The following is a 27,571-nucleotide window of genomic DNA, read 5'->3' on the forward strand; positions in this document are numbered from 1 at the left end:
TGTGGTGTTCCTAGTTGGCACTGTGCATGCTTTGCTTCAGCGCACGTGCTTCTCCTGTACCAGATGTAGAAGTATGAAACCAGAATTTGGTTGCAATAATTACATATCTGTGGTTTGAAACTGATAAACAATATTTTATTCAAAATTATCAACATTGCTATTTATACATTTCTCCCATCTCTCTGGCAGGCTATGAATGCCATGCCAAAAAAGCAGTTCTTCTTTTGAACTGAACCAGTTAGTGAGCCATTTTCATACATTCTCATATGAACTGAAGCATTGTTCAGCAAGAGCATGCCCCAGTGATGCAAATAGATGTTATTCAGATAGAGCCAAGTCTGGAGAATTAGCCGCATGCCTTAGTATTGCCCAACTGAATGGCTCGATCATTTCATTCACCCATTTTGCTGAGTGTGATTTGGTATTATCATGGAGCAATATGACTGTGTTGCCTTTTTCCATATTCCAGCCATTTTCCATGTAATGCTTGATTTAAATCAATCATTTTCTGTTTGTAGCAATCAGTGTTAATGGTTTCATTAGGTTTTAGCAGCTCATAATACGTGACAACTTTCAGATCTCACCAAACACAGAGCATTGTATTCTTTCCAAAGCGATTTGGTCTCGCAGTGGGTGTCAATGGTTTGCCTGGATTCATTCATGTTTTACAACACTTACAATTCTCAAGATATATCTATTTTTCCATCACCTGTCACTATTTAATGGAGAAACAACTTTCTTTTGTATCTGACAAGCAGCATTTCATAAGTGGTCTTTTGATTTGCTTGCTGTCTTTCATTCATTTCATGCGGAACCCATTTTCCCACTTTCTGCACCTTTACCATAGCTATCAACCGAAGATAAATGGCTTTCTGCATCACATTCAATTGTTTCATGAGTTCTTTCTGAGTTTGAGTATCATCTTCATTCAATAATACATGCAATTTATCGCCTTTGAACTTTTTCAGTGGTTTCCCACACTTGTCATTTCTCTCACGTCAAAATCACTACTTTTGAATTCTTTGAATCACTCAAAACACTGTGTTTGCCCAATAGCATGTTTGCTGAAAGCTTTGACAAGCATTCAATGTGATTCAAATGATAACACAAAACCAATGCTGTCTGCAAATCGTAGTTCGTAGGCACAAAATTTGACATGTTTACAGGTTTGAAACAGATTGTATCTGTTGTATCTGATGTATGGAACTTATATTACTGTATGTTGACATTCGTCGTCAGCTGTTACAGGAAGCACATGGCTTGGCAGACGCGGTCTCATGGGACCTACATTGATGGCTAGCACCATCTATAGGGAAATTCCGGTTTCATACTTGTACACCAGGGTGTATACGTGGACAAGGAAAAAAAATTCCCGGATTTCCCGGTTAAAAAGACACTTTCTCCCAGATGAAAATACACTTTTTCTGTGTTAAGTGATAGTATATTCTTCCTTGGCACTGTAAAAGTCATCAGTCCTTTGAATGTTTATGGTTTTATATACCGACATATAATTTCCCGGCACTTTAGAAAACGAAACTCCGGGGGAAAAAAAACGTTTTGAAAGACCTTTTATGTGCAGCAACATGTACCCTGCATATTTTCATATTACGAAGGTATAAATTTGAATTCCACCAAATAACGCATGTCACTTTCTGAAGCATTGAAATTGATATTGCAATGCGGTTTTGTAAGCGTCAAAGCTCATTCACGTGATCTTGCTAGCTCATGACAGCAATAGGACACGTGATGTAGTCAGCCAATAGCAAGATCACTTAAGTAGCGCAAATACACAAATAAGAAAAGTTAATGACTTAAATTAATATACATAGCATTCACATATAATATTGGTCTCGAAGATTAATAAGTTGGAAGAGAAGCTAAGCTTCCACATATAATGTTGATCTTTTTTGCGGGTGTTGTACTTTAAGATACACACACAAATGTGCCAGTAAAATTTTTAATAACGACACAAATGTCTCTTCTTCTGGGCTCGAAATACTTCTAAATGGACATCCTCAAAGAGTTGATTTTTAAATGAGTCAAATGCTTTGTGATTTAAAAAATTCATTGTACATTCTCACACATAATTCACCTTGCGTAAAAGGAAATCTGCTTTGAATGTAATGCTTTTCATACCACCATTTGCAATATTTTCCCGCGACCCGTTAGAAATAGGTTCGTTTCAGCATTTGCAAGAAAGCGGCAGGTAACTGGCGTCACCGCGCTTGCGCAGCTACGATGACGCAGGAAGCCCATATGTTTGTACGTGTAAAACATTAAAAGATCTTACATTATATCATAAAAGAAACAAGACATCAAAGGATACTTCAAGAGTGTTGGGATTTGGCAAACCATACTAAAGTGTATAATTCAGCTTAAAATGCACATCCGTATGTAAATTTTCTTGGAGTACCAGTACTCATGTTTGGTTCTTTATTATAGCATAATACCATATGTGCACTTGAAAAGCAGCGAACAGTTGAAACTAGCCAATAGTGTGAAATTAAACATTTTGTTCCAAATAAATTGACTGCCTCAGTAGAAAGGATTAATAAAAGCCAAATCTCTTTAGCAAACCAGCAAAAATAACTTCATTGTTCTGTAAGGCGATTAATGCTTGACTGTCAAAGGTGGAAATAAAATCTGAAGCTATTAACATATTTTAGCCTGCCGTAATTATGTGAATGTATTTTAATTCATTTGATAGCTCCCAGCCACAAAAATCCGTTTCGTTATCATTTAACATGAGAGCAATAAATGAAGAGGAAACAACAAAATCACTGAACATAAACACAGGTCACATGGAGATGACCCACCTCCCCACAGGAACTTGGACTGCTCTGTGCACCAGCCCCGGATCTACGATATTTCCGAACTGGGGCAATATTAAGTAGTGGCGCCCAGCCACACTTCCATAACCAGAAGCACGAGAAGGTACTACTCATATGCGACTCAACTGTGAATGCGCAAGAGCCCGCCCGCAACTGCTCAAACGAATCTAATGTAAACAGTTGTCACGTCACGCTCATCGGAGGCAATTTGTTGTTATAAAGCATTGCATAGTGTTCCTAAAGCCTTTGATACACTACTGTTGGCAGACGCTTGTATGAACACTGTTTTGTTGTTGTATACGGCGCATTTCCTTTGCAACTTAATTTTTATTTTCGTTTTTTTTTTCTCCCGTTCATGTTTTGTTGCTGTAGTATCATTCTGCAGTAATGGGATACAATAATATCCTTTGTTAGAGTATTGGTTCTTACCAGTCAAAATAACAAAAATTTAACTGAAAACTAAAACAATGAAAAATTCCCAGAATTCAAAACAATTCCCGGGTTTTTCCCAGTTTTCTCCCGGATGGAAAAATTCCCGGGTTTTTCCCGGATCTCCCGGGTCATATACACCATGTACACCTGGTAAGTCAGTACGCTGATCTGCATGCCCTACGGGGTGAAAGCTCACTTCTGTGATATCAGAACAATTGTATGTGCATTGTAGGAGCATGGGATGCTGCCAGTTATACAGAGCATGAAGTTTTTTTTATAATTGGGTCCCACACAGAATTTAATTGGAAACCATTGTCTTAGTTCATAAGGGAGTCAGACAACCACATTTCCACTGATTCATTGATGTCTGAGCTCCAAAGGTTAACCTATGGGCCACAATTTTTGTTTCATTATATTTCACTGAAAGACCAGTAGAAATACAGTGTTCAGTGATGACGGACTTATCTACTTGGAGAAGGTGAATATGCCACTGGTGTTCTATAGTGTGATCCTGCACAGTGTGCATTGTTTGCCAAATATAAGATTTGCCACATTCACACACAATCCTGTAAACACCTGCTTTATGCAACTCTAAATCATCTTTAACAAGTCCAAAAGAGCTGATATTTTGGAAGGAGGTCTGAAACATTTCCATTAGATGATAGACAAGCAGTCATTTTGAAGGCCTCATCCTCTTCCTTGTTCTGTCATTTATACATCTGTAGCACTCTCTGTACTTGTTGAGACAAATATCCGTTGTTCACAATCACAGTTTCCAGGCATTCCAGTTGGTTTGGAGACTCTCAAGAGTTTCTTCACCTGAACTTGACACAGGAAAAAATAAAATTTATGATGCAGATGGGGGAAGATGGTTGCTTGCCATTTTTAGATGTCTTGGTGTGATATAAAGGTGATGGCACAATTGGGCATTCAGTGTTTCAGAAGGCCTTCATATATAATCTACATCCTGCACAAATGATGGGCATTGTAAACGCCTTGACCCATCAAGCCAATACCAGCTCAGATGCTGATAGTCTGCAAACAAAACTTGAATCCCTTCAAACTGTGTTCCTGAACAATGAATATTCATCTCCACAAGTACAGAGAGCACTAAATACGTACTAACAACGGAATGAGGAAGAGGACGAGGCCTTCAAAATGACTACTTATCTACCACATATTGGAAATTCAACAATGGAAAATCCAAGATGGAATGTAACAATATTATGAAAAGGATAGTTGCTACTCACCATATACCAGAGATGCTCAGTCATAGAAAGACACAACAAAAAGACTGTCAGAAAATCAGTTTTCAGCTAACAAGGCCTTCATTGGAGATAGAAAACACACACACACACACACACACACACACAAACACACATGACCGCAGTTTCTGGCTAGAAATGTTTCAGCTAAAATAGGCAGAATATTAAGAAGACAAAGTAGTCCACCCTGGTAGCTGAGAGGTTAGCATGACGGAATGCCGCGCAAAGGGGCCCAGGTTCAATTCCCAGCTGGGTCTGGGATTTTTCTCTGCTCAGGGACTGGGTGTTGTGTTGTCATCATCCTTGTCATTGTGTTGTGTTGTCTTCATCCGGCCACCCCTTAAATTCACCTTGCCAAATCCACTATAACCATGCCAACCCTGCGAGGGTGCGGGCCGAAGGCACAAGGAAAAGAAGATTATGAAGACATAAAGTTGTAGTAATGTTTCAGTGCTTTTGAGATCTGTTAAAGATGACTTATGAGTTGTAGAAAGCAGATGTTTACAGGATTCTGTGTAAATGTGGTAATATTAGAGAGAGGAAATGATGCACACTGTGCAAGATCGCATTATAGAACATCACCAGCATACTTGCCTTCTCCGAGCAAATAAGTATGCTATCGCTGAACACTATATTTCCACTAATCATCTCGTGAAATACAATGAAAGAAAAATTGTAGTCCATACATCAAACTTTTGAAGCTCAGTCATCAATGAATCAGTGGAAATATGACTGACTGAATTCCTTGTTAATAAAGATGGTTGCTTCCAGCTAATTCTGCATGGGGCGTGATTATATAAAAACTTTGTGCTCTTTGTAGTTGGTGTCAACCTACAATCTTATGATGTGAAGACAACTTGTTTTGCTATTGAAGAGGCAAGCTTTTATTATGGAGTGCATGCAGAGCAGTACACAGGCTTACAGCGGAAGTGCATGTCTTCAAGCAATGCATGTGCAATGCCAACTAGGAATACTACACATGTACTGGTGGGATCTTAAATAGGGGATCTTAGTGTATTGCTCATCAATATTTACGTGAATACAGCCAGAAGATTCTGCAATGAAATACCAGCAAGTTACAAGACATCCAGCAGTTCTCCCAAAATTTTTTATAATCATCAAGACTCCTCTGAAGACAAAATGTCAAAGATGGAGAGGAAAGGCATGCTTCTCCTTGAAGAGAACACTCAACCTCATACGACACAATTGATGTTGGAAACTACTGGTGAAGTAGGCTGGGAGCTCCTACCTCATCCTTCTTTCAGTGCTGTCCTTGCCCCTTTAGATTTTTAATCGTTTGATTTAATGAAAGCAGCTTTTACGCATGACATCAACAGTAACAAAGAGGTAAAGAAAAATGTACATAACTGGCTTCAATACCAAAGTAAGGAGTATTTTAATTTAGAGGTTAAGGAGACTTGCAAGAAAATGGGAGAAATGCGTAGAAGTAGGAAAGGATTACATAGATAAATAGACACAAAACTGCATTGATTTAATAAACTCTTTTTTTCTGCTGGTGAAGCTATTTTTCTGTTTTATTATTTAATGAGCCTCATAGCATGCGTCTAGCATGCAAGACTTGTGGTGGAAATGAATGTACAATAATTCATTATTTTAAACTCAGAATAGAGTACTGATTCCTGAAAGATCTGGACAAACTCAAAAGGTAGATATCATGTACATTTGGAGCTCGATTGTTAAGGGACATGCAGCCTGTCAGGAAAATAGTTGGCAGAAAAATGCTGCTCATGTCACCATGAATGTTGCCTGATGCCAGAGTTCACATGGGATGGATTTATGGTTCTCAGTTCGCACCATCACACCCACAACAGGTTACGATCCTTTGGTTTGGAGATGGGTGAGGATTTTAAACCAGAGGCACAGGTGATTCTGCAATGACCTCACATGCAGATTTGTTGAGCTGTGCTGTGAAATGGGGAGTTGCAGGGCCACCCTTAATAGTCTAGGAATTCACTAGACACAGGCGCATTCGCTTAAACTGCACATGTTTATGTTTTTTAGGCCATGGTCAGTTATGTGCCATGTTCAGAAAGTGTAATGGATCAGTTACATTACAGGAATGTCTGCTCTCTGTACATCTCCTCCACCACCCAGTCTCTGTTCATCTCCTCCTCTCCCCTCTCTCTGTCCAGCGCCTCTTGGTCTATCCATCTCCTCTTCCCTTTCTCTTACCATTTCCTCCTTCCTGTCTCTCTGTCCATCTTCTCTTCTCCTCCCCCCTTCCTACCCCACTCTCAGTCCATCTACTCCTCCTCCTGTCTCTGTCCATCTTTTAGTCATCCCTTTCTCTGCCAATCTCCTCCTCCCCCTTCCCCTCTCTGCACATCTCCTCTTCTACCCTCTTATCCCTGTCTCTGTCCATTTGCCCCTCCCCTCCCTTTGTCAATCTCTTTCTCCCCCCATACCTGTGTCAACCTCTTTCTCCCCCATACCTGTGTCAACCTCTTCCTTGCCCATCTCCATCTTTCCCTCTCTTTCTCCCCCCTTTCCCTCTCCACATTATCACCACCACACTAATAGGAGGTTTCTGGATCTTATGCCCACAGTATTTCTTTCCAGGTAATAAGTAATGTGTGTACCAAGTTTGATTGAAATCGATGCAGGGGTTTTGAAGGATATTTTTTACCCACAGCTTTGCCCACATACTGAGACCACACTGGTTGCATAGGCCTTAATGGCCGAAAGCTTTAATTGTGTGAATCTTTTTGTTGTGCCTATCGTGATTCAGCATCTCCACTATATGGTGAGTAGCAACTTTCCTTCTCTCATATGTATTTCACACATATTTCTAAGCATATTTCGCCTATATCTCTAATGAATTTCACCCTGCAGCTCAATGTTTATGAAGTCATATCTCCTGAACTATTTGTCGTTCAATGATATAATTTTGCAGGTACATCCACTGGTATACGTGGACACAATCTGCAAAATGTGTTTATGAACAGAGTTAATAGTAAAGAAGTAAAATGTCATGCATGATGTGACAGTTTTTCACACATCTCAGTTTCTATGATGTCATATCTCCTGAACTATGTTTCGTACAATAAAATATTTTTGCAGGTACATTCAGTAATATATATGAATACTATCTGCACAACATGTGGTGGACAGAGTTATTAGCAAAGAAGTAATTAATTAAAAAGTCATGCTTTATGTGGCATTTTTGCTGTATGAACAGTGAAAACGTAGTAAGCTGTAGGCTTTTTTTCCTTTCACCATTTTGTGCGGTGTGTGAGTGAGAAAAGGTCTTGTAAACATTTTAAATAACACAAAGTTTGTTGCATGTCACTAAGTGTTCTCATTTTTAAATATTGGATGAATATAGTCTGGCTATTTATGCATCATGAGTTACGCTTCTTTTTCATCTCCACTCCACACTGTTTTCAAATATAGATCGTTCTTACCACCATAGTGGTTCTTTAGATACAGCAGGTGATTTATGTATGAAGTTTGGTTGAAATTGCTGCAGTGGTTTATGATGAGATGTGAAACATACATGCACACATACACTTTTATAATAGGTATAAATTAGTTATTTGAACGAGCTAAGGCCCACAATTTATTTTTATTGATGGTAATAAGTCCACAGCTCATGGTCTTGCGGTAGCATTCTCACTTCCCGCGCAAGGGTCCCGGGTTTGATTCCTGGCGGGGTCGGGGTATTTTCCTGCCTCGTGATGACTGGGTGTTGTTGTGTCGTCTTATTCATCCCCATTATGGTCAGAGGAAGGCAATGGCAAACCACCTCCACTAGGACCTTGCCTAGTACAGCAGTGTGGTCTCCTGCATCGTCCCCTACGCTCCTCGGAGTATGGGACATCTTACTTACTTAATGGTAATAAGGCCTATGCAGTACCACAAAATGAGAAATAGCTGTATTCAGAAGTAATTATCATCAAAAATCTTAAATTCTCATTTAAATATATAACACAATGTGGTCAAACTACTATCATTAGATCTCTTATTTAGTTTCAACATTGTTCTCTAAATAAGTTACTCCATAGGACACTCATAGGCAACAAATTCTGAGAAGAACATTATAGCACTTTTCAAACAGGTGCTTACTTCCACTGTGTTTTTTATTCAACAGCTAGTACTTTGAGCAAGTAGACTAGACTGCTATGTGGTCATTCTGTCTCCCAAAGTGGCCAATAATATTCTGAGTAAGTTATCTTTTAAAATCTTCTTGCTGTTGGTGATGCCTGAATGAATGGCAAGGTATGTAGTGTGGCAATATGGAGCAGAAACACTACCCATACTCCTTTAGCAGATAAATTTACTCCATCTAGATATTTAGTTTATGATTATGGAATTTCAAGTAAGTAAGCAAAGGATAGACTGCTAAGCACACCTTACACAGATGACCACCAACTCCGGCAACCCAGACGACAACGGCATTCTGGTCCGAGCTGCTGGAGCTGGCAGTCATGTGTGCGTGAGGTATGCTAGCTTTTGTGAATGAGTAGTGTGTGTTTCTCTTTCTTTTTTGCCGAAATCTGTGGCCAAAATCTAATCTGTAAGGGTCTTTTAATTGTGACTATCTGCAAATTAATGTGTTATCTTTATGGTAATTAGCAATCTGTCCTTTTCCTTACACTACTGACATTCCAACCTGGTGTTTCCATTGTTCAATTTGTGATGGAGATGGAAACAAAGGAGACACATTACTTGGTGTTTTGATATGAAGGAAAGCCAATGGAACTCGAGGGCATCATGCATCCCGGTTGGGGCACACATTTTCATCTGTCCCTGTTGACGTATGTCAATGCCTGTAAGCAGCTAAGGGTGTTCATTTCATTGCAATTTCATCATGCATATGACAACTCACATCAATCTACATTTGAAGGCTATGAGTTGTCATGATGATACAAATTGATAATGTGTTGCACACACTGGTATATAGAGCACATCATTTCTTATGCTGACAGCCTGTCAGGCAAGCTTCAGCAATGAAGATGGTTTTTGAATGGGCTGATATTCAATTAAATAAATTCATCATGCACTCCAGTCCAGTGAACAAAATAAGGAAACACAGCCCTCTTACCATACTTCAGTGATAATTCTTGAAGAACTGAACATCACACAATCAATGAGAAACTCAAGATTTCTAGTCTGTCCTTCTGGTATTGCATTTGCATGCCAGATAAGCTTATCAATAGGAATTTGGGATTCCAGCTAACTACACTCTGGAGTACTGTGCTTGCTGCTATCAGGTTGCAATAAGAAAAACAAGAATTTCTGACAGTGGCACAGTCACAGCATGACAGATGTTCTCAATAACTACCAATTTTGTTACAACAACCAAACACAGTGATTCCTCAGAGTAGCACCAGCGATCCTACGCATATGCAGAAGACCACAGTTGAGTTCCCAGTAAAGAGCTGTCGACATGCAACTCTGTCACATGTGGACAACTTCTGGACAAGGTCTTCACATGAAGACTACCACAATGTGGACACAAGCAGTTGTGTTAATTTGAGCAAATTTTGTCGAACTTACACAATATTATCAGGTGTAATGTTTGAGAATTATGTATTCGATAGATCTGCCGAACATCTTACACGGGACCAGAGTATATACAAGTATGAGAAAATTAAGTGAATAATGCCCCTGATGTTTCAGTGTTGTGTCATGGCAGATGACTGTGACGTAGGCAATTAGCAGCATGTTGTGTGAACATTGTCTGAATGGTGCTCATTAGTTACACTGAAAATTTGACACTCAAAAAAATTATCGATGTCCTTCAGCCACAACATTTGCATCTTAGCATCTCTCTAGCACTCTTATGAAAAAACAATACTTCCATCTGAAGGGTATCACATTCAGTTCCCTTCATACTGAGGTAAAAGACTGACTCCACTTTTGCTACATGTGTGTTGCACTGACATGGAACAGTGTGTCACTGAAGCTCCTTTAAATACTGATTGGATTTAGAGGAATGTGGGGAACTATATTTCTGTAAAAACAGGAATATGAGACTTCTGTTTAATGACTTGAATCATCACTATCATTGATGTTATTCAAAGTAACTACAGAGTTCTCCATTCATTTCCTCTAGTTTTCCATTTATTTTAGTAATACATAAATATGTAATGTATTTCTTACCTTTGAAGAAAACTATTGACAAATCTGCTAGATGCAAACTGTAACAGCAGTGATGTAGTTCCTCTAGTTTTCCATTTATTTTAGTAATACATAAATATGTAATGTATTTCTTACCCTTGAAGAAAACTATTGACAAATCTGGTAGATGCAAACTGTAACAGCAGCGATGTATTTGCAATCTCTGCTGCTTGTCTCTTTGGCCGGTTAAATCCATAGGCTGTGCCAACAGGTGACAGTGGATCTGCTACTCGCCCTTGAAATAGATTAAGAATGCCTGATGCATATGTCTGAAGCTTTGCTCAAAAATCAATTGAAAATTTACTAGAATGTTAAGCACTGGACAGATTTGTTCCTTGGTTGAGTCAGAGCTGCCTTTGTTACAAAAAATATTTTACTCACTTTGTTCCCACAGATCAATCTCTTGCTGCATGATCTTATGAACATCTCTCTTTGCCCTGGCAACTGACTCGGCTAAGAGTCTTCCAGAGACAACAAAATGAGGACTTGTGGTACCCCAAGCACGTAGATCCATGTGGTTCATTACATCACTTTTGCACCCACACATGGCATTCCTATAAGATAATTTTACTGGTTTAGATAGCATATTTATGAGTGACTATTGTATCATCATCGAATGAGGTAACTGTTACTACTTACAGGAACTGATCTTTGTCTAGAAAAGCTTCTGGTTGAATTTCTCTTAAGCCATCACTGTTGTCACAAATAACTCTTGCAAGACTCACTTTTCTTATTTCATTCAGTTGCTCTAGTACAGCAAAGAAGTTACTGTCTTAGCATAATTACTTTCACAACATGAAAACAGGAAAACAGTAATACATCATAGATATGTAGTTACCCTTTGTGAAAGATGATGGTGGCAAGTCATTTTCATACCAATAACGATCACCACGCCTGAGATAGTGAAACTGACGTCCCAATAAACAACCAAATGTTGGTCCCACAACAGCTCCTTCTTTGGGAGTCTCACCAAGGGCACCCGTAAATAGATCAATGTCAGTTACATTCCTGTGAACACACAAAATGTTCCCGTCTGTGAAAATCAGTATGCAGCCACAGAAAATGTAAGATTACTTCAAAAATCTCAAAGGGACCCATGTAAATTAAATGATGTGTAAATTAACCTGTAAACCTTCTGTAGAGCTGAAATAACTGCAGGGGACATTACATCTGCTAAGTCACGAAAAGACCTCACATCAGGAAGACTGCAGAACTTTCGCCATTTCGTGTAATCAGGTAATCCATGATCTCTCCCGTGTTGTATTATTTGTGCAGCCAGATCTAGGCCTGGACCTATCAGATATAGGGCACAGAAAAAATTAAATATCTCTAATAAGCAATGACACTATTTTATATGTAATCATTAATAAAAAGTGGACCTTTGCTTGGATCTTGAAACATATGATTAGTCATCACTTCATTAATAAATTCATCTTCTTTCTGTGCAGCACCATGTAGCATACTCTGCAACATTTTATCCACTGCTCCCACTTCATATAACTGAAATGGTGCATAAAATGAAGATGCTATTGATTTCTCTCCAATTCTCCTTCCTGACTGTAATAAAGAACAAGGTAAACACAATTAAGTGACGTTTCCTCCTCAATTCTTGTTCAACAAAATGCTTTATACCACATTCACAGCTGTCAACTGGTAATGTAGTTTTGGTGTATAGTCTTATAGCTAAAAGAACGTGTAAATAGATACCATGTCTAACCTCATCAAATAATTTCATAGTCTTGGGCATCAGGGAAGCTATGAACCACATTGCAGCTGCGGCAACACTGTTGGCAATGCCAGCATTCAAATTGATGTCATAACCTGTGAAGTGTCCTGAAGCTTGAGTTCTTAGCCCATATTTGTCCATGATGTCCTACAACAATATATTACTACAAGTCAAAAAAATTATACTATAATGTACAACAGATAACAATACCACTTTTATACATTTATATTTGACTGTTTAATACACTTTGTTACTGTAATAAATATATTATGAAGTAATGATACGAAAATTAAACTGAATATCGAAACTGCAGAGAATAAATTGATAAATGTGAACCAATTAAGATTTGGCTTCCAAATCTGCAATTCTCTCTTCCAGGAATGAGACACAGGAAACAAATGTGAATTTACAATCAGTATTTTAGTAATTGTAGCAATACTCTGCCTCTTTTAACTTTGGTTTATTTCTTGACTAGTTACGCAAGACAGCAAAATCTCAGGTTTGTGCTATTTAGAGTAAGCATCTAATTTCAATGTACAATTACGATTGGAAATATATCAATTTTCATTTGTCATTTGAAATATAGTAATGATATTTTATTACAATGAAGATAATACAAAGTCATTCTAACCTGTCCGAGGACCATAGGCAGGAACTCAGTATATGAGATGTGCTGTATCTCTGCCCCAACAATTCTCCTGGCCTCCTGAAAAAGTGTCTCATCACCCCAGTGCGGGTTCAGCCGGGCTAGTTCAGCTGCTAGGCGATTATGCTCACGTAACCATATTGTGTGCAGGGTTGCCAGGCCAATATGTTCATTTGCACGTTTGTCCCCAGCTTTGAAACACCTGTGTTGGAAAGCAAACAAAATGGCTTTAAGCTTAATTGTACACAAGACTTGAGTTGTTTTTGTCTCATTGTGACCGGTACTTGTTGTTAACAATCATCACTAGAACTGTAGAGCTGCTGACAGTCTCTAGCATTCACAGTGGCATAGCTTTATTGTTTTGGGGGGTCGGATGGGAGAGTAGGATTGCGGGGGGGGGGCTTTGCCTTTCATTTTACTGTAGCTAAAAATTAATTCTATTGATCCATAGTAATTTAATGCACAAAATTATAAAAATTAAGTTTTTCATTGGTTTACATTTGTGTTATCAGAACACTAATGACATTACAAAGACAGTTTATTGAAGTTATGAATTATATCATGAAATTAATTTTATAAGCTTGTCAAGTTTTAACAATTTTAATAAAACATAATCCAATTGCTAAGAGAATTTTCTGCACTAATTCTATTAAGTGCCTATTTTTATAGGCTAGGCCCCCATTAATTTACATTGAAGTATATAAAAATATGCTTTTGTCTGATACTTAAATACACATAAATAACACAAATGATTAAACCATTTACTAGAAATTCAAAGTACAAGAGGAAGAAGGCAGTCTCTTTGTTTTGCCATATATCACTTATCACAGTTTCGACATCAATCCTTTCTTCTCAATGAATTGTCGTCTTGGCATGCACATTAAGACGTGCCTCGCTAGTTGTATTCCTTATGTATGTTTTCATTCTCTTAAGGGTGGAGAAACTGTGCTCATTCATGGCTACTGTCACTGGTGAGGTTGCCAAGAGCTGTAAAAACTGTAACACATTAGAAGGACCTGATGGTCGCAGAGAGACAAAGCTTCCATTGTGTTCTGAGGCAACTACTGCAGTTGATTCAGACATTGAAGATAAGAGTTTCAACTTAGCTGTTGTCATTGTTAAATCAGTGACTAATGGATCTGAAGCATAAAATGAACGGGGTTTTGTAATTCCATCAATGATACCGGTACCAATGTCTTCAGTTTTTCATGGTAGAAGACAATTAAAGCTATTAAAAAGTTCGCGCAGTGTCAAGAACCAATCCTGCAGTGACATAACGAAGGCATCCAGAATGGGTATGAACACTGACACTTTGTAGTAACCCTCAACATCATTATCAGTATCTTCATCTGCATGATGTCCTTGCTCATTAGAAATGTGTGATTGCTTGATTTCAGCTCTGCTGGCCAGAACTAATTCCTTAGATTCTAAGCAAAGCCAGCTTGAACTACAAGGGGGTACCCAAAAAATAAATAAATACATAAATAAATAATGGAATAACATTGCCCTGGGCTGAGCTTGTGTAGTATGCATTTCTGCTGCTAGGCATGTATAGCACAACTCGTTGTCAATTCAGTGTCGCCTGTGTTGTTGACTTGGCTTGTTCTGTTCATCTGCAGTGATTGTTTTTGCTAGCACTGTTTTGCTCTTGTTTGTTTTTTGTGATGGCAAGTTTAAGTGAACAACATACAGCTGTGAAATTTTGTTTTCTACTCGGTAAAAATGTTGCTGATACTGATTCAGTGTTGAAAGCAGCTTACCAAGATGATCCTATGGTATAAACTCAGGTGTATGGTTTGCTTGATTTAAAAATGGCGACATGTTGACTGATGACAGACCTTGTTCTGGACATACATCAACTGCCAAAATGCCAAAATATTGAAAAGATTCGAGAGTTTGTGCTCACAGACTATTGACACACAGTTGATCAACTGTCAGAGATTAGTGGGTTATCTTGGAGCTTGGTTTAGTGAATTTTAATGGCAGGTTTGGTAACGAAAAGGGTTGCTACCAAGTTTGTTCCTCTGTTCCATAAAAACACGGGAGAACTGCCGGATATCAGTAACTTCCTGCCACGATATTTCGGCGCAGAGTCTTCTGGCCATCTTCAGGTGAATGCCACTGTAGTAGTACTGGCGAGTACGTGCTGAGCTCCGCTATTTAAAGCATTCTAAGGTGACATTGCGCATGCGCTGCTCAGCGTGCGAGTTCATAACGGCTCCGTGCGCTGCGCCTCGCGCCCTCCACTGCGAAAGCCTGGCGTATCGGTGTCAGGTCGATTTCCATCTTTATGCAGATAACTACGTCGACTACGAAGTTTCTCTATAACAGGATTCCAAGCAGAGTTCAGCTGATAACCGCTATCTCAATTGATGAGAGTCTCGTTGTCAGACAATCTTATTTCCACAGATTCATTGATAATCGAGCTCCAAAAGTTTGATGTATGGGCCAAAATTTTTGTGTCATTGTAATTCATGGAATGGTCTATGGAAATACAATGTTCGGCGATTGCGGACTTGGTGTTGTTCCTCTGTTCTGACTTATAATCAAAAGGAATGTCAAATTGAAACATGTCTTGCTTTGAAACAACAGCTTGAAACTGATCCAGGTTTTCTGTCAGAGTTCATTACTTGTGATTAGTCATGGCATTATGGCTGCAACCCAGAAACAAAGTAACAGTCAAACCAACGGAAGATGTCGTCACACCATCCAAAAAAGTGCCGTCAAGTCAAATCAAACATCAAAACAATGCTGATTTGCTTTTTTGATGTCAAGGGTGTAGTTCATTCAGAGTTTGTTTGACCAGGTCAGACATTCAATCAAATATTTTATTTGGAAGTTTTAAGAAGATTGCAGAACAGTGTAAATCAAACAAGACCTGATTTGAGATAGACAGGAGACTGGTTCTTCCACCAGGACAATGCATCTGTACACACAACCCTCTCTTGTTAGACAGCTTTTGGCTAAAAAAAAGTGTGATTCCACTGCCCCATGCACCTTACTTACCTGACCTGGTTCCATGCCACTTTTTCTTATTTTCACAAATGAAAAGCGGCATGAATGGACACCGATTTGAAAACATTGAAGAAGTCAAGAAAAAATGAGGAGGAGCTGTCAGCCATTTCTAAAGACAACTACCAAAAATGTTTCAAACAGTGGAAACACCAGTGGGACAAATGTATTAGTCGTAATGGAGAATATTTGGAAGGGGATAAGGTTCTTTTGTAAACAATTTTTCCGTTTTTCTCTGACTGCCAGCAGTTTCATTTTCAGATCCCTGGCAATGTGGGTTAATTCTGCAAAATCTATATCTTGGTGCAGAAGCTAAAGGCAGATGGACTCACCAAACACAAACAATTCAGAAAGTATAGCCGAACAGATGACAAAATCTCCCATGGTGATGGCTGCTAACAGAATCATGGCAGTGTGAGATGTGTTGTTGTCAAATTCTTGAATCTTCATCTAGTAAGTGTTGCATGTTTCAAATTCCTGTCAAACATTGGTTAACACAGTTAAATGCATCATTTAATATTTTTCTATAATTTGGTGGCCAAAGAAATTACGTATGACTTCCAGTGTTTCTTGTGACTTTCTGATAAGTGGAACGTTGGATGTGTCAGTGAGTATAAAATAGAAATTACAAACTGCACAATGAGAATATACAGCTGAAGGACTGTTGTGTTATATGAATGGACGAGCCCTAAAGGCATTTCCCAACATGGATGCAGCATCATCATAGCCCTGTAATCGTAAAAATGACACATCAACAACAAATTTTACCATGTTTTCAATTGTAGATCTAGCTAATCCTTTGCCATTCACATCAAACACTGGAACAAATTGTAGGAAATCTTCACAGATCTTGAGATATAGGGAAATATAAAGAGCTCAAAGAAAAAGTTGCTCTATTCCATCAACATCAGCTGTTTCATCTGCAAGAACTGTGAAAAATCTGCAAGAACTGTGAAAACTTTGGCATCATTAATGCACAGAATAATTCTTTCAACTATAATAGACCCAAAGTCTGGCATTACCAGCCAGAGTCTGTGGTCCTATGTGCATGAATTCCATTTGTGTGTGTGTGTGTTTTGTCTAACTCTGATAAAGACATTTTTGGTGACAGTCTTTTTGTTGTGCTATCTGTGACTCACCATCTCCACTCTGTGGTAAGTGGCAATCTATCCTTTTCATAACTTTGTCATTATTTCATCCTGGATTTTCCATTGTTCAGTGTTTTACATATTTTGTCTTGCTCACCATCATGTGAACAAAATTGTCACTATTGATTACAGCAGCCTTATGGTTAGTGTTGCTTGCATATACATTGAAATATTCAAGAGCTTGCTTCCCCTTTAAAAACTTGAAGGTTACCAGGGCTCCAACATTTTGATGACTACCTTTAGCTGAACTTGTCTTAGTGAAAAATGGACATTACTTCTAGTAGGCCCTGTCCACTTTGGCAGAGTATACTAACCATATAACTTAGGCTGAACTTACAATATTGGCCACTTTGCAAAGTGAGGGGAAATTTGTAAGTTGCATCAGACACAATAAAGGTTTTGGAAATGTTGTAGTTTCATGTGGTCATCAACTTATTCATTATTTGATAGCGATCAGTTATGTCATACTTAACAACCTAGTGGTGGACTGTCTGAGCTTAATGTGTCAATGAAAGATGTTGATTTTTCTTCAGGATCTGACAAGGGTGATTTTGAATTAGCAATAACTCTTCTATTGTTTGAAACGAGCAAGTGGTGGCAACTGTGGTTCATCATCCATTTTCTCGGTCTGAGAGGACAGAGTTTCTTCTAGTTGAGGGGTTTTGGAGGAGCAGTTTAAAATGTTCCCATTTTTTGTTTTCTAATGCATTGTCTTAGCTCTCAGACTCTAGATTTCACTATACTAGCTCCAATAACACTCGTTTTCGCAACACTGTTGTCTCAACAGTTTAACAACTGGTAATGCAGAGAATCATGTACGAAACAAACTAAAACATTTCCTGGTCAGTGCATGCTCCAACAACATGTCCACCACCTCTATAGTGCACATTGTTCCTGCATCCATTAACATTCAATTATGAGTTCGGTAATATGCTGAGACTGAGCTAGTAAATTTTGTATTTAATTCTCCATTGATGTTAAATTGATATGTGTTACTAGAAGAAAACTGAAAATATGTACTGTTACTATGTTATGGAACATGTTGAAATAAATAAGCTTTAATGTTTTAAAGAACTCTACTTACTATTAACCAGTCTTAATGTACAAAAACGCCAGTTATCAGTGATTCTCATTTGTGCATGTATTCATTTGGAAAGAGTCTGTCGTTAGCATACAACCCGCTTCTTTACATACTGAAGCAGAGATATTGTTAACCCTTGTTTTCTACTCTAGTGTTACGATATTGCGAGCAGCTATGTAAGAAAAACATGTCTATAATTTTACGTTTCAGAGGGGGGGGGGGGAGGGTTTAAACCCCTAATTGCCTGCCCTAATGACACCACTGGGCATGCGTATTTATTATCCATCCATGGAGTCTTAGTGGGTTTCATCCTTAATAATACTGTTACCAAAAAAATAATATTTATTGTGTTCTTATTTGAATGGCTATGATCATTATCATAGCGTTCACACAGTATTTTCTGAAATAAATGTCTATTGGAACTATGAAACATTTAAGTAACAAATATGTACACACTAGCTACATTAGTTATATGCTCAACTGTTTTTAGAACAAATAATAATAGAAATTTTAGTGTCATAACTTACTTGTACAGACCCTCATTACGGCAGTCCAGATTGCTTTCATCAGATGGCATAAGTGCCCTCCCACCTCTGCTGATCTGTGTCTTCATTTGGCCTCTGCTAAATGTTCTCAGCTGATTTGCTTCCTCTCTTGAGCTACCATATATCATGGAGCCATCAATAAAAGCAGTTACTTGATTCACCTGTTCTCGTGGTCCTAATTGAGTTTTTAAACATTTTATTTGTCTTTTCAGGTATAAATTATTAATCTTATAAAGTAATAATATAAGTGGATGATTCCTGGGTATGTTATGACAATTCAGCAACTGCTATGAGATAAATTTGACATTGATATTTCATTTCAAAAATTCTACTACCAATGAAAGAGAGGGAACAATTTTTCACAATACCCAAATTGTATAAAAAGTGCAGTTTCTTGAAAACCAGTGACTTATGATGTTACTACTAGTTATCTACAGCTACTTAGAGCCATAACAATTACTGTCCAAGGTCTGAAATGTTACAATTTTTACTACAGGGTGTACAACTTTGTTTCCGACATTTTTCCCCCAACATCTGAGATCTTAATGAAACAAGTTGGTTACACATGTATCATTCAAAGTATTTTCCATCGCTGGCCACTACTTTCTTCCATCTTTCAGGCAGTGTATGAATCCTGCGTAAAAAAAATTGTTCATCTTTTGAAGCGATCCACGAATCGATCCAATTTGTGACTTCTTCACGAGATTGGAAGTATTGGTCTGCCAGGCCATGCGCCACTGATCTAAACAGGTGATAGTCAGAGGGAGCTATGTCTAGAGAATACAGCGGGTGGGGTAGGACTTCCATTTTAACATTTTCAAGTACGTTTTGACCTCTTTTGGAATGTGCGGTCGAGTATTGTCATGCTGCAAAATCACTTTATCCTGCCTGTCGCTGTATTGCGGCTGTTTGTCTTTTAATGCTCTGCTCAAACACATTAATTGCATTCGATAATGAGCACCTGTGATTGTTTCATTTGATTTTAACACCTCATAGTACATGACGCCAAGCTGGTTGCACCAAATGCAGAGCATGATCTTGGAGCCGTGATTATTCGGTTTGGCTGTCAACATGGAAACATGGCCGCGATATCCCCATGATTTTTTATGTTTAGGGTTATCATAATGAACCCATTTTTCATCCCCGGTCACAATGCAATGCAGAAATCCCTTCCGTTTTTGCCTCTGAAGCAACTGTTGCAAACACACAAACACCGTTCAAGTCTATTGGTTTCAGCTCACATGGGACCCAAGTTCCTTCTTTCTGAATCATGCCCATAGCCTTGAGACATTTTGAAATGTCTTGCTGTGTCACTTCCATTAATTGTGCCAATTCTTCTTGAGTTTGATGTGAGTCTTCACTCAGCAATCTCTCCAATTCTGCATCTTCAGGAACATTCTCTGTTCCACCACTATGCTAGCCTATGAAGTAAAAATCTCTGTCCTTGAAGCATTGAAACCACTCACAACATGTTCTTTCACTAACAGCATCCTTACCATATGTACTTGAGAGCATTCGATGAGACTCAGCCACTGCTTTCTTCATACTGAAACAAAACAGTAACACCTCCCACAAATGATGAGAATTAGGCTCATAAACTGACATTTGCAATCAACAACAACTTTGTGATGCAGACACAAATCGACTAATGTTTGAATGGGGTTATGTTGACCGAGGTCCACGCTAACTGCCTGATGTCTGTGACCTGTTTCTTTTGACCGCTACTTACCGTTTTTACCACCAATGGCAAACGGTGGAAGCAAAGTTGTACAACTTGTAGTCAAAAAATAGAAATTCTTTGAAGTTAATTTATATTCCTATTACATGCAGCAAATTATTGCAACATTTCAGCATTTCGCTGACTGTAGTATAGTTAGAAAAAATGGACTTTAAAATAAACAATAAAAATACAGAGCTACACCTATAAAGATAAAAAATCTAGCCACTGAATAAAGCATGACTATGGAAGTGCTAATTTGTAACCATTGTGGGAAAAACAAATATTGGGGTGGTGGTGGGCATGAGAGTTGAAGAGGAGAGTTGGGGGAGGGAGAGGGGTGGTTAATGCAGTGAAATATGGTAAGAGTGGGAATTGGATGATATACAAAAATAATCAAAACCAGACAATATTTAAGTCAAAATCACAATGTTCAGGTTCTGTAGGCTGACTGATGACAGTTCTTATGATTTTTAATCCTAGACATGGGGTAAGGTCGAAAATAACTCTGTAGATCTATACTGAAATTTTTAGAAATGAATAAAATTTGGCAAAGGCTCTAGAAGGAGCCATACATTACATAAATTATTTTCCTATGTTTTTATGTCCCAACAAATGTTTCATCTCCCTTTACACCTATATACGAGTAGTACTCACAAAGTTTTAATTCCCATACCCAACAAATAAGTTACATAATTATTTTTTAATTTATTTCTTAGGAGGTACATTCTGCAATCCTGGTACCCATTGGGAACCCCATGCCACAGTACCATAGCATGTCACCAGAAAAGCCAAAAAAATGGTGCAGCCTGCTAGTGAAAGGGTATACAGCATGGTAATTCATTTTTAGCAGTAGTGCTGATGCTGCAGCTGTCTCAAGCCAATCACCATGAATTATTTAACTATGTAGATTGGACTGACACAGCTGCAAGATTTCTGCTGCTGCTATACAGCTGTAAGATTTCTGCTGCTGCTGAAAACTAGCAGACAAATCTCCTCTGCCATAACCACACAGTCCCCAAATCCTCCAATCACTGGCACATATCAGCCACTAAGAAACACCCATCCTCATTATGAAATATCATATCAAACATGAGTAACTTAATCAAGCCCTTTGCCAGAGCTTTGCCAACCTATCACTGGGCCCTAGATGTGAGGAATATCCTATCCACAGTCCTCCCACCTCACCTAATCTGGTATTTCACTGCTCACCCACTCCACAGAATAACCTGGTTCAGCCTTAGGCTATACCGTATTTACTCGAATCTAAGCTGCACCTGAAAAATGAGACTTGAAATCAAGGAAAAAAAAAAAAATCCCGAATCTAAGCCGCACCTGAAATTTGAGACTCTAAATTCTAGGGAGAGAATCGATTGCTTATTTTTCTTTGATCTGATAAGTGCTGTTTTCTTTGTTATAGGTGTTCACATCACTCTAAACTGAAAATGTGTTATTGTACTGTGTCATGCATTGTTTGTCGCATTCTGATAATGTTTGTTTACGACCTGTCGCCACTCGCAGCATGGCTTGCTTTTGTGCGCGCTACCGCTGCTTATGATAAGAAAAAAGAGAGGAATTGTTTCATTAGCGAAACAATGGTAAGAGACTGCTACTTGTTGTTACTTATTCTGCTGCTTAATATCTGCAGCATAGTGCCCAGAGTCGATCGCGGTCCTCTGGTTTGGAGCCGTGTGGAGGGTCTAAACCAGAGGCTCAGACGACTCTGCGACTATAATGGTTGCAAATTCATTGACCTCCGTTATTGGGTGGAGAACTGTAGGGCCCCCCTAGACAGGTCAGGCGTGCACTACACACCGGAAGCAGCTACTAGGGTAGCAGAGTACATGTGGCGTGCACACGGGGGTTTTTTAGGTTAGAGGGACCCCCCCTTGGGCGAAACGATAAAATACCTGACGGCTTACCAGAGAGGACATTATCATCGTTGATAAAGAACGTCCATCCTCAGAGACCAAAAACAGGAAAAGTTAACGTAATATTGGTAAACTGCAGGAGTATCCAGGGCAAGGTTCCTGAATTAGTATCTCTTATTGAAGGAAATAGTGCGCATATAGTATTAGGAACGGAAAGTTGGTTAAAACCGGAAGTGAACAGTAACGAAATCCTAGACACAGAATGGAATATATACCGCAAGGATAGGATAAACGCCAATGGTGGAGGAGTATTTATAGCAGTAAAGAATTCAATAATATCCAGTGAAGTTATTAGCGAATGCGAATGTGAAATAATCTGGGTTAAGCTAAGTATCAAAGGTGGGTCAGATATGATAGTCGGCTGCTTCTATAGACCACCTGCATCAGCAACCGTAGTAGTTGAGCGCCTCAGAGAGAACCTGCAGAACGTCGTGAAGAAGTTTCGTGATCATACTATTGTAATAGGGGGAGACTTCAATCTACCAGGTATAGAATGGGACAGTCACACAATCAGAACTGGAGCCAGGGACAGAGACTCTTGTGACATTATCCTGACTGCCTTGTCCGAGAATTACTTCGAGCAGATAGTTAGAGAACCAACTCGTGAAGCTAACGTTTTAGACCTCATAGCAACAAATAGACCGGAACTTTTCGACTCCGTGAATGTAGAAGAGGGTATCAGTGATCATAAGTCAGTGGTTGCATCAATGACTACAAGTGTAATAAGAAATGCCAAGAAAGGAAGGAAAATATATTTGCTTAACAAGAGTGATAGGGCACAAATCGCAGAATATCTGAGTGACCACCATCAAACGTTCAATTCTGAGGAAGAGGATGTGGAACAAAAATGGAAAAAATTCAGAAACATCGTCCAGTACGCCTTAGATAAGTTCGTACCGACTAAGGTCCAAAGCGAGGGGAAAGATCCACCGTGGTATAACAATCATGTACGAAAGGTACTACGGAAACAAAGAAAGCTTCATCATAGGTTTAAGAGTAGTCGAATCATAGCTGATAAGGAAAAGCTGAACGAAGCGAAAAAGAGCGTAAAGAGAGCAATGAGAGAAGCATTCAACGAATTCGAACATAAAACATTGGCAAACAATCTAAACAAGAGCCCTAAAAAGTTTTGGTCATATGTAAAATCGGTAAGCGGATCTAAATCCCCTATTCAGTCACTCGTTGACCACGATGGCACCGAAACACAGGACGACTGAAGAAAGGCAGAAATACTGAATTCAGTGTTCCGAAACTGTTTCACTGCGGAAAATCGTAACACGGTCCCTGACTTCAGCCGTCGCACGGACGCCAAAATGGAAAATATTGAAATAAACGATATCGGAATTGAAAAACAACTGCTATCACTTAGTAGCAGAAAAGCATCCGGACCAGATGAGATACCCTTAAGATTCTACAGTGATTATGCTAAAGAACTTGCCCCCTTTCTATCAGCAATTTATCGTAGATCGCTGGAAGAACGTAAAGTACCTAGCGACTGGAAGAAAGCGCAGGTCGTTCCCATTTTCAAGAAGGGTCATAAATCAGATGCGAATAATTATAGGCCTATTTCGCTTACGTCAATCTGTTGTAGAATAATGGAACATGTTTTGTGTTCTCGTATTATGACGTTCTTAGATAATACAAATCTCCTTCATCATAACCAACATGGATTCCGCAAACAGAGATCATGTGAAACTCAGCTCGCCCTATTTGCCCAAGAAATTCACAGTGCCGTAGACACTGGCGAGCAGATTGATGCCGTATTCCTGGACTTCAGGAAGGCATTTGATACGGTTCCGCACTTACGTTTAGTGAAAAAAATACGAGCTTACGGAATATCGGACCAGGTTTGTGATTGGATTCAGGATTTCCTAGAAGAAAGAACACAACATGTCATTCTTAACGGTTCAAAATCTGCAGATGTAGAGGTAATTTCGGGAGTACCGCAAGGAAGCGTGATAGGACCTTTATTGTTTACAATATACATAAATGACTTAGTTGACAACATCGGTAGTTTCCGTGAGGCTATTTGCAGATGACACGGTTGTCTACAAGAAAGTAGCAACATCAGAAGACTCGTACGTACTCCAGGAAGACCTGCAGAGGATTAATGCATGGTGCGACAGCTGGCAGCTTTCCCTAAACGTAGATAAATGTAATATAATGCGCATACATAGGGGCAGAAATCCATTCCAGTACGATTATGCCATAGGTGGTAAATCATTGGAAGCGGTAACGACCGTAAAATACTTAGGAGTTACTATCCGGAGCGATCTGAAGAGGAATGATCACATAAAACAAATAGTGGGAAAAGCAGGCGCCAGGTTGAGATTCATAGGAAGAATTCTAAGAAAATGTGACTCATCGACGAAAGAAGTAGCTTACAAAACGCTTGTTCGTCCGATTCTTGAGTATTGCTCATCAGTATGGGACCCTTAGCAGGTTGGATTAATAGAAGAGATAGACATGATCCAGCGAAAAGCAGCGCGATTCGTCATGGGGACATTTAGTCAGCGCGAGAGCGTTACGGAGATGCTGAACAAGCTCCAGTGGCGGACACTTCAAGAAAGGCGTTACGCAATACGGAGAGGTTTATTATCGAAATTACGAGAGAGCACATTCCGGGAAGAGATGGGCAACATATTACTACCGCCCACATATATCTCGCGTAATGATCACAACGAAAAGATCCGAGAAATTAGAGCAAATATGGAGACTTACAAGCAGTAGTTCTTCCCACGCACAATTCGTGAATGGAACAGGGAAGGGGGGATCAGATAGTGGTACAATAAGTACCCTCCGCCACACACCGTAAGGTGGCTCGCGGAGTATAGATGTAGATGTAGATGTAGATGATCAATAAGAACCAAATAATAGACTACATATGATAGGAGATGTTCTGAACGAGAGTTTAGCTAAAATGTTTCGCCATTTGAAAATCTTTGCAGACGCCTCTTTTGTACATTACATTCTGCACAGAAATTAGAGTCATCTTAGATTTAAAAATCTAGTCAATTGCCGTGCTTCATTTCTGACTGTATCACTATTAGGCATAAGAATAACACGAATATAAACATGACCTGATATGTATATTCTTCCGCGTTTGCTGATGTCTCACACTAGTTTCGTAGTTTATTAGGCAGACAGGATTTAAATGAGATAGCGGCAAACACGAAATAATACATGGCAAAATGTTTATATTCGTATTATTCATATGGCGAAAAGAATACTGCATATGATTCACAATTCATAAAAGTTCCTATTAGCAACCACGTCTTCTCACAGATAGGAAAAAATTCAGAATGTAGTTTATTTAGTAATTCTATGGAATGTAGAGTTGGCCATATTGACGAACATCCCAAACAGTCTTGCCAGTTGGATTTTCATAGTACATTGAAATGCTGCTACATTCAAAGATGAACAATACGGAATTTGTATTTACTTCATTGGATAATGTATGAAAATGCAGTGGTCGAAACTCGGGGCGGAGAAAAAAGCTTGTCTTACACCTTTTTTAAATTTATTTACTGACTCAGAGGTTTTGGTGCCAGTATTTATCTTTGTGCCTGCAAAGCATGCCTGTGTAGCACTACATATATTCGACGGCAGACGTTAGTTGTGGCGGCACCTACCAACATTTTTCAGAACTTCTGCTTAATTTGTTCTGCTTAATTTGTACTCGATTCTAAGCTGCAAGCGGTTTTTTGGATTACAAAAACCGGAAAAAAAGTGTGGCTTAGATTCGAGTAAATACGGTACCTACTCCCAACACCTTAGCACATGAATCATTTCTGTGGAAGATCCAGGTGCAAGGCATCTGCTAGGCATGCATTCAGCACATCCCATTCCTATCCTATCATAGGCATATCCTACATGATCTGAGACAGCGTCACCTGCAAAAACACTCACATCATACACTAGCTTAGCTATAATTTTTCTTCTGTAATTTATATGCATATGACCACCAACTAACTGTCCAGGCAAATAAATGACGAACACCAAACTGTGCCCAAGAACATAGCTGATTGTCCAATGGCAGAACATACTGTTGACACAACATCCTTGATATAAAAGACTGCTTCACCACTCATGCGGATCATCCACCCACTCTCCTCCCACCCTACACTAGACTTATATGAATTACAACATGTACTTTCACTTCACAGTGCTCTTGATCTTGATCTGTGCTCGATCCCTCAAAATCGCCACACTCACCCCTGTAGCATTGCCCTGCCTCCTCTCCCATCCCTCATCCTACATTCACTCTCTCCTCTCCACAGTCTTTTTCTTCCTTTTTTTTTCTATCTCCACCTTCAAATTGGCTTCTTTGCTTCATCACATGCCACATGCAACTACCCTGCCTCAGCCAGGATGATCTCACTGTAGCCAAATCACTATCTTAACCCTTGCTGCCTCTCCTTCCCATGCATCAATGAACCTTCTCTCTTCTCTCCACCATTTTTCTCTTACATACGAGGATTGCCCAGAAAGTAAAGCACCGAATTTTTTTCTCAGCCAAAAGCAATGCTATGAATGCAAAAGGGTATGTTGTATGATATGAAGTCTCCTGAGTAAGCGTGCCAAGTTTCTGTCACTTCAGACAGATAGCATAGCTGCAGGATAGTTTCAAAATGGTGTCTGTAAGTGATGTACATTACAAGCAACGTGTTGTCATTGAATTTCTCACTGCAGAGGAAGAAACTGTGTGGAATATTCACAAATGCTTGTGCAAAGTCTATGGAATATATGCTGTTGACAGAAGTACAGTTAGTCACTGGGCAAGGAGGGTGAGGTCATCAAAAGGCAGTTCAACAGAGCTCCACGATTTGCAGCGGTTGAGAAACCCTCCACAGCTGTCACACCTTACATGTTGCACTGAGATGATATCATTTCCAAGGACAGATGTGTTACAACTTGGCAGTTGGTGCTGCATCTGTCAATCAGCAAAGGAAGTGTGGATGCAATTATCCCCACTCCGGGATATTCAAAACCGTACGCACGATGGGTCCCATGGGGTCTAATGTTGGATCACAAATCGCACAGAAAAAACATTTGTCTTCATTTGTTGCAAAGTTTTGAAGCTGAGCAGGAGG

At 39.2% G+C, this 27,571-nt stretch overlaps 1 protein-coding gene across 1 annotated transcript in view; it reads right to left on the reverse strand.

Moving 5' to 3' along the window:
- Positions 1-27,571, reverse strand: part of LOC126115034 (uncharacterized) — a gene marked incomplete at its 5' end in the record, with an annotated part of 85,173 nt that overhangs the window by 15,186 nt on the left and 42,416 nt on the right. Inside the window, 9 exons of the mRNA XM_049915077.1 lie at positions 10,769-10,907; positions 11,054-11,226; positions 11,312-11,420; positions 11,511-11,680; positions 11,797-11,965; positions 12,052-12,229; positions 12,390-12,545; positions 13,030-13,246; positions 18,813-19,005. Coding sequence (XP_049771034.1) covers positions 10,769-10,907; positions 11,054-11,226; positions 11,312-11,420; positions 11,511-11,680; positions 11,797-11,965; positions 12,052-12,229; positions 12,390-12,545; positions 13,030-13,246; positions 18,813-19,005 — 1,504 coding nt within the window. The remainder of the gene's footprint in view (positions 1-10,768; positions 10,908-11,053; positions 11,227-11,311; positions 11,421-11,510; positions 11,681-11,796; positions 11,966-12,051; positions 12,230-12,389; positions 12,546-13,029; positions 13,247-18,812; positions 19,006-27,571) is intronic.

Source organism: Schistocerca cancellata, chromosome 1, assembly GCF_023864275.1.
Source record: "Schistocerca cancellata isolate TAMUIC-IGC-003103 chromosome 1, iqSchCanc2.1, whole genome shotgun sequence".
Classification (NCBI taxonomy): domain Eukaryota; kingdom Metazoa; phylum Arthropoda; class Insecta; order Orthoptera; family Acrididae; genus Schistocerca; species Schistocerca cancellata.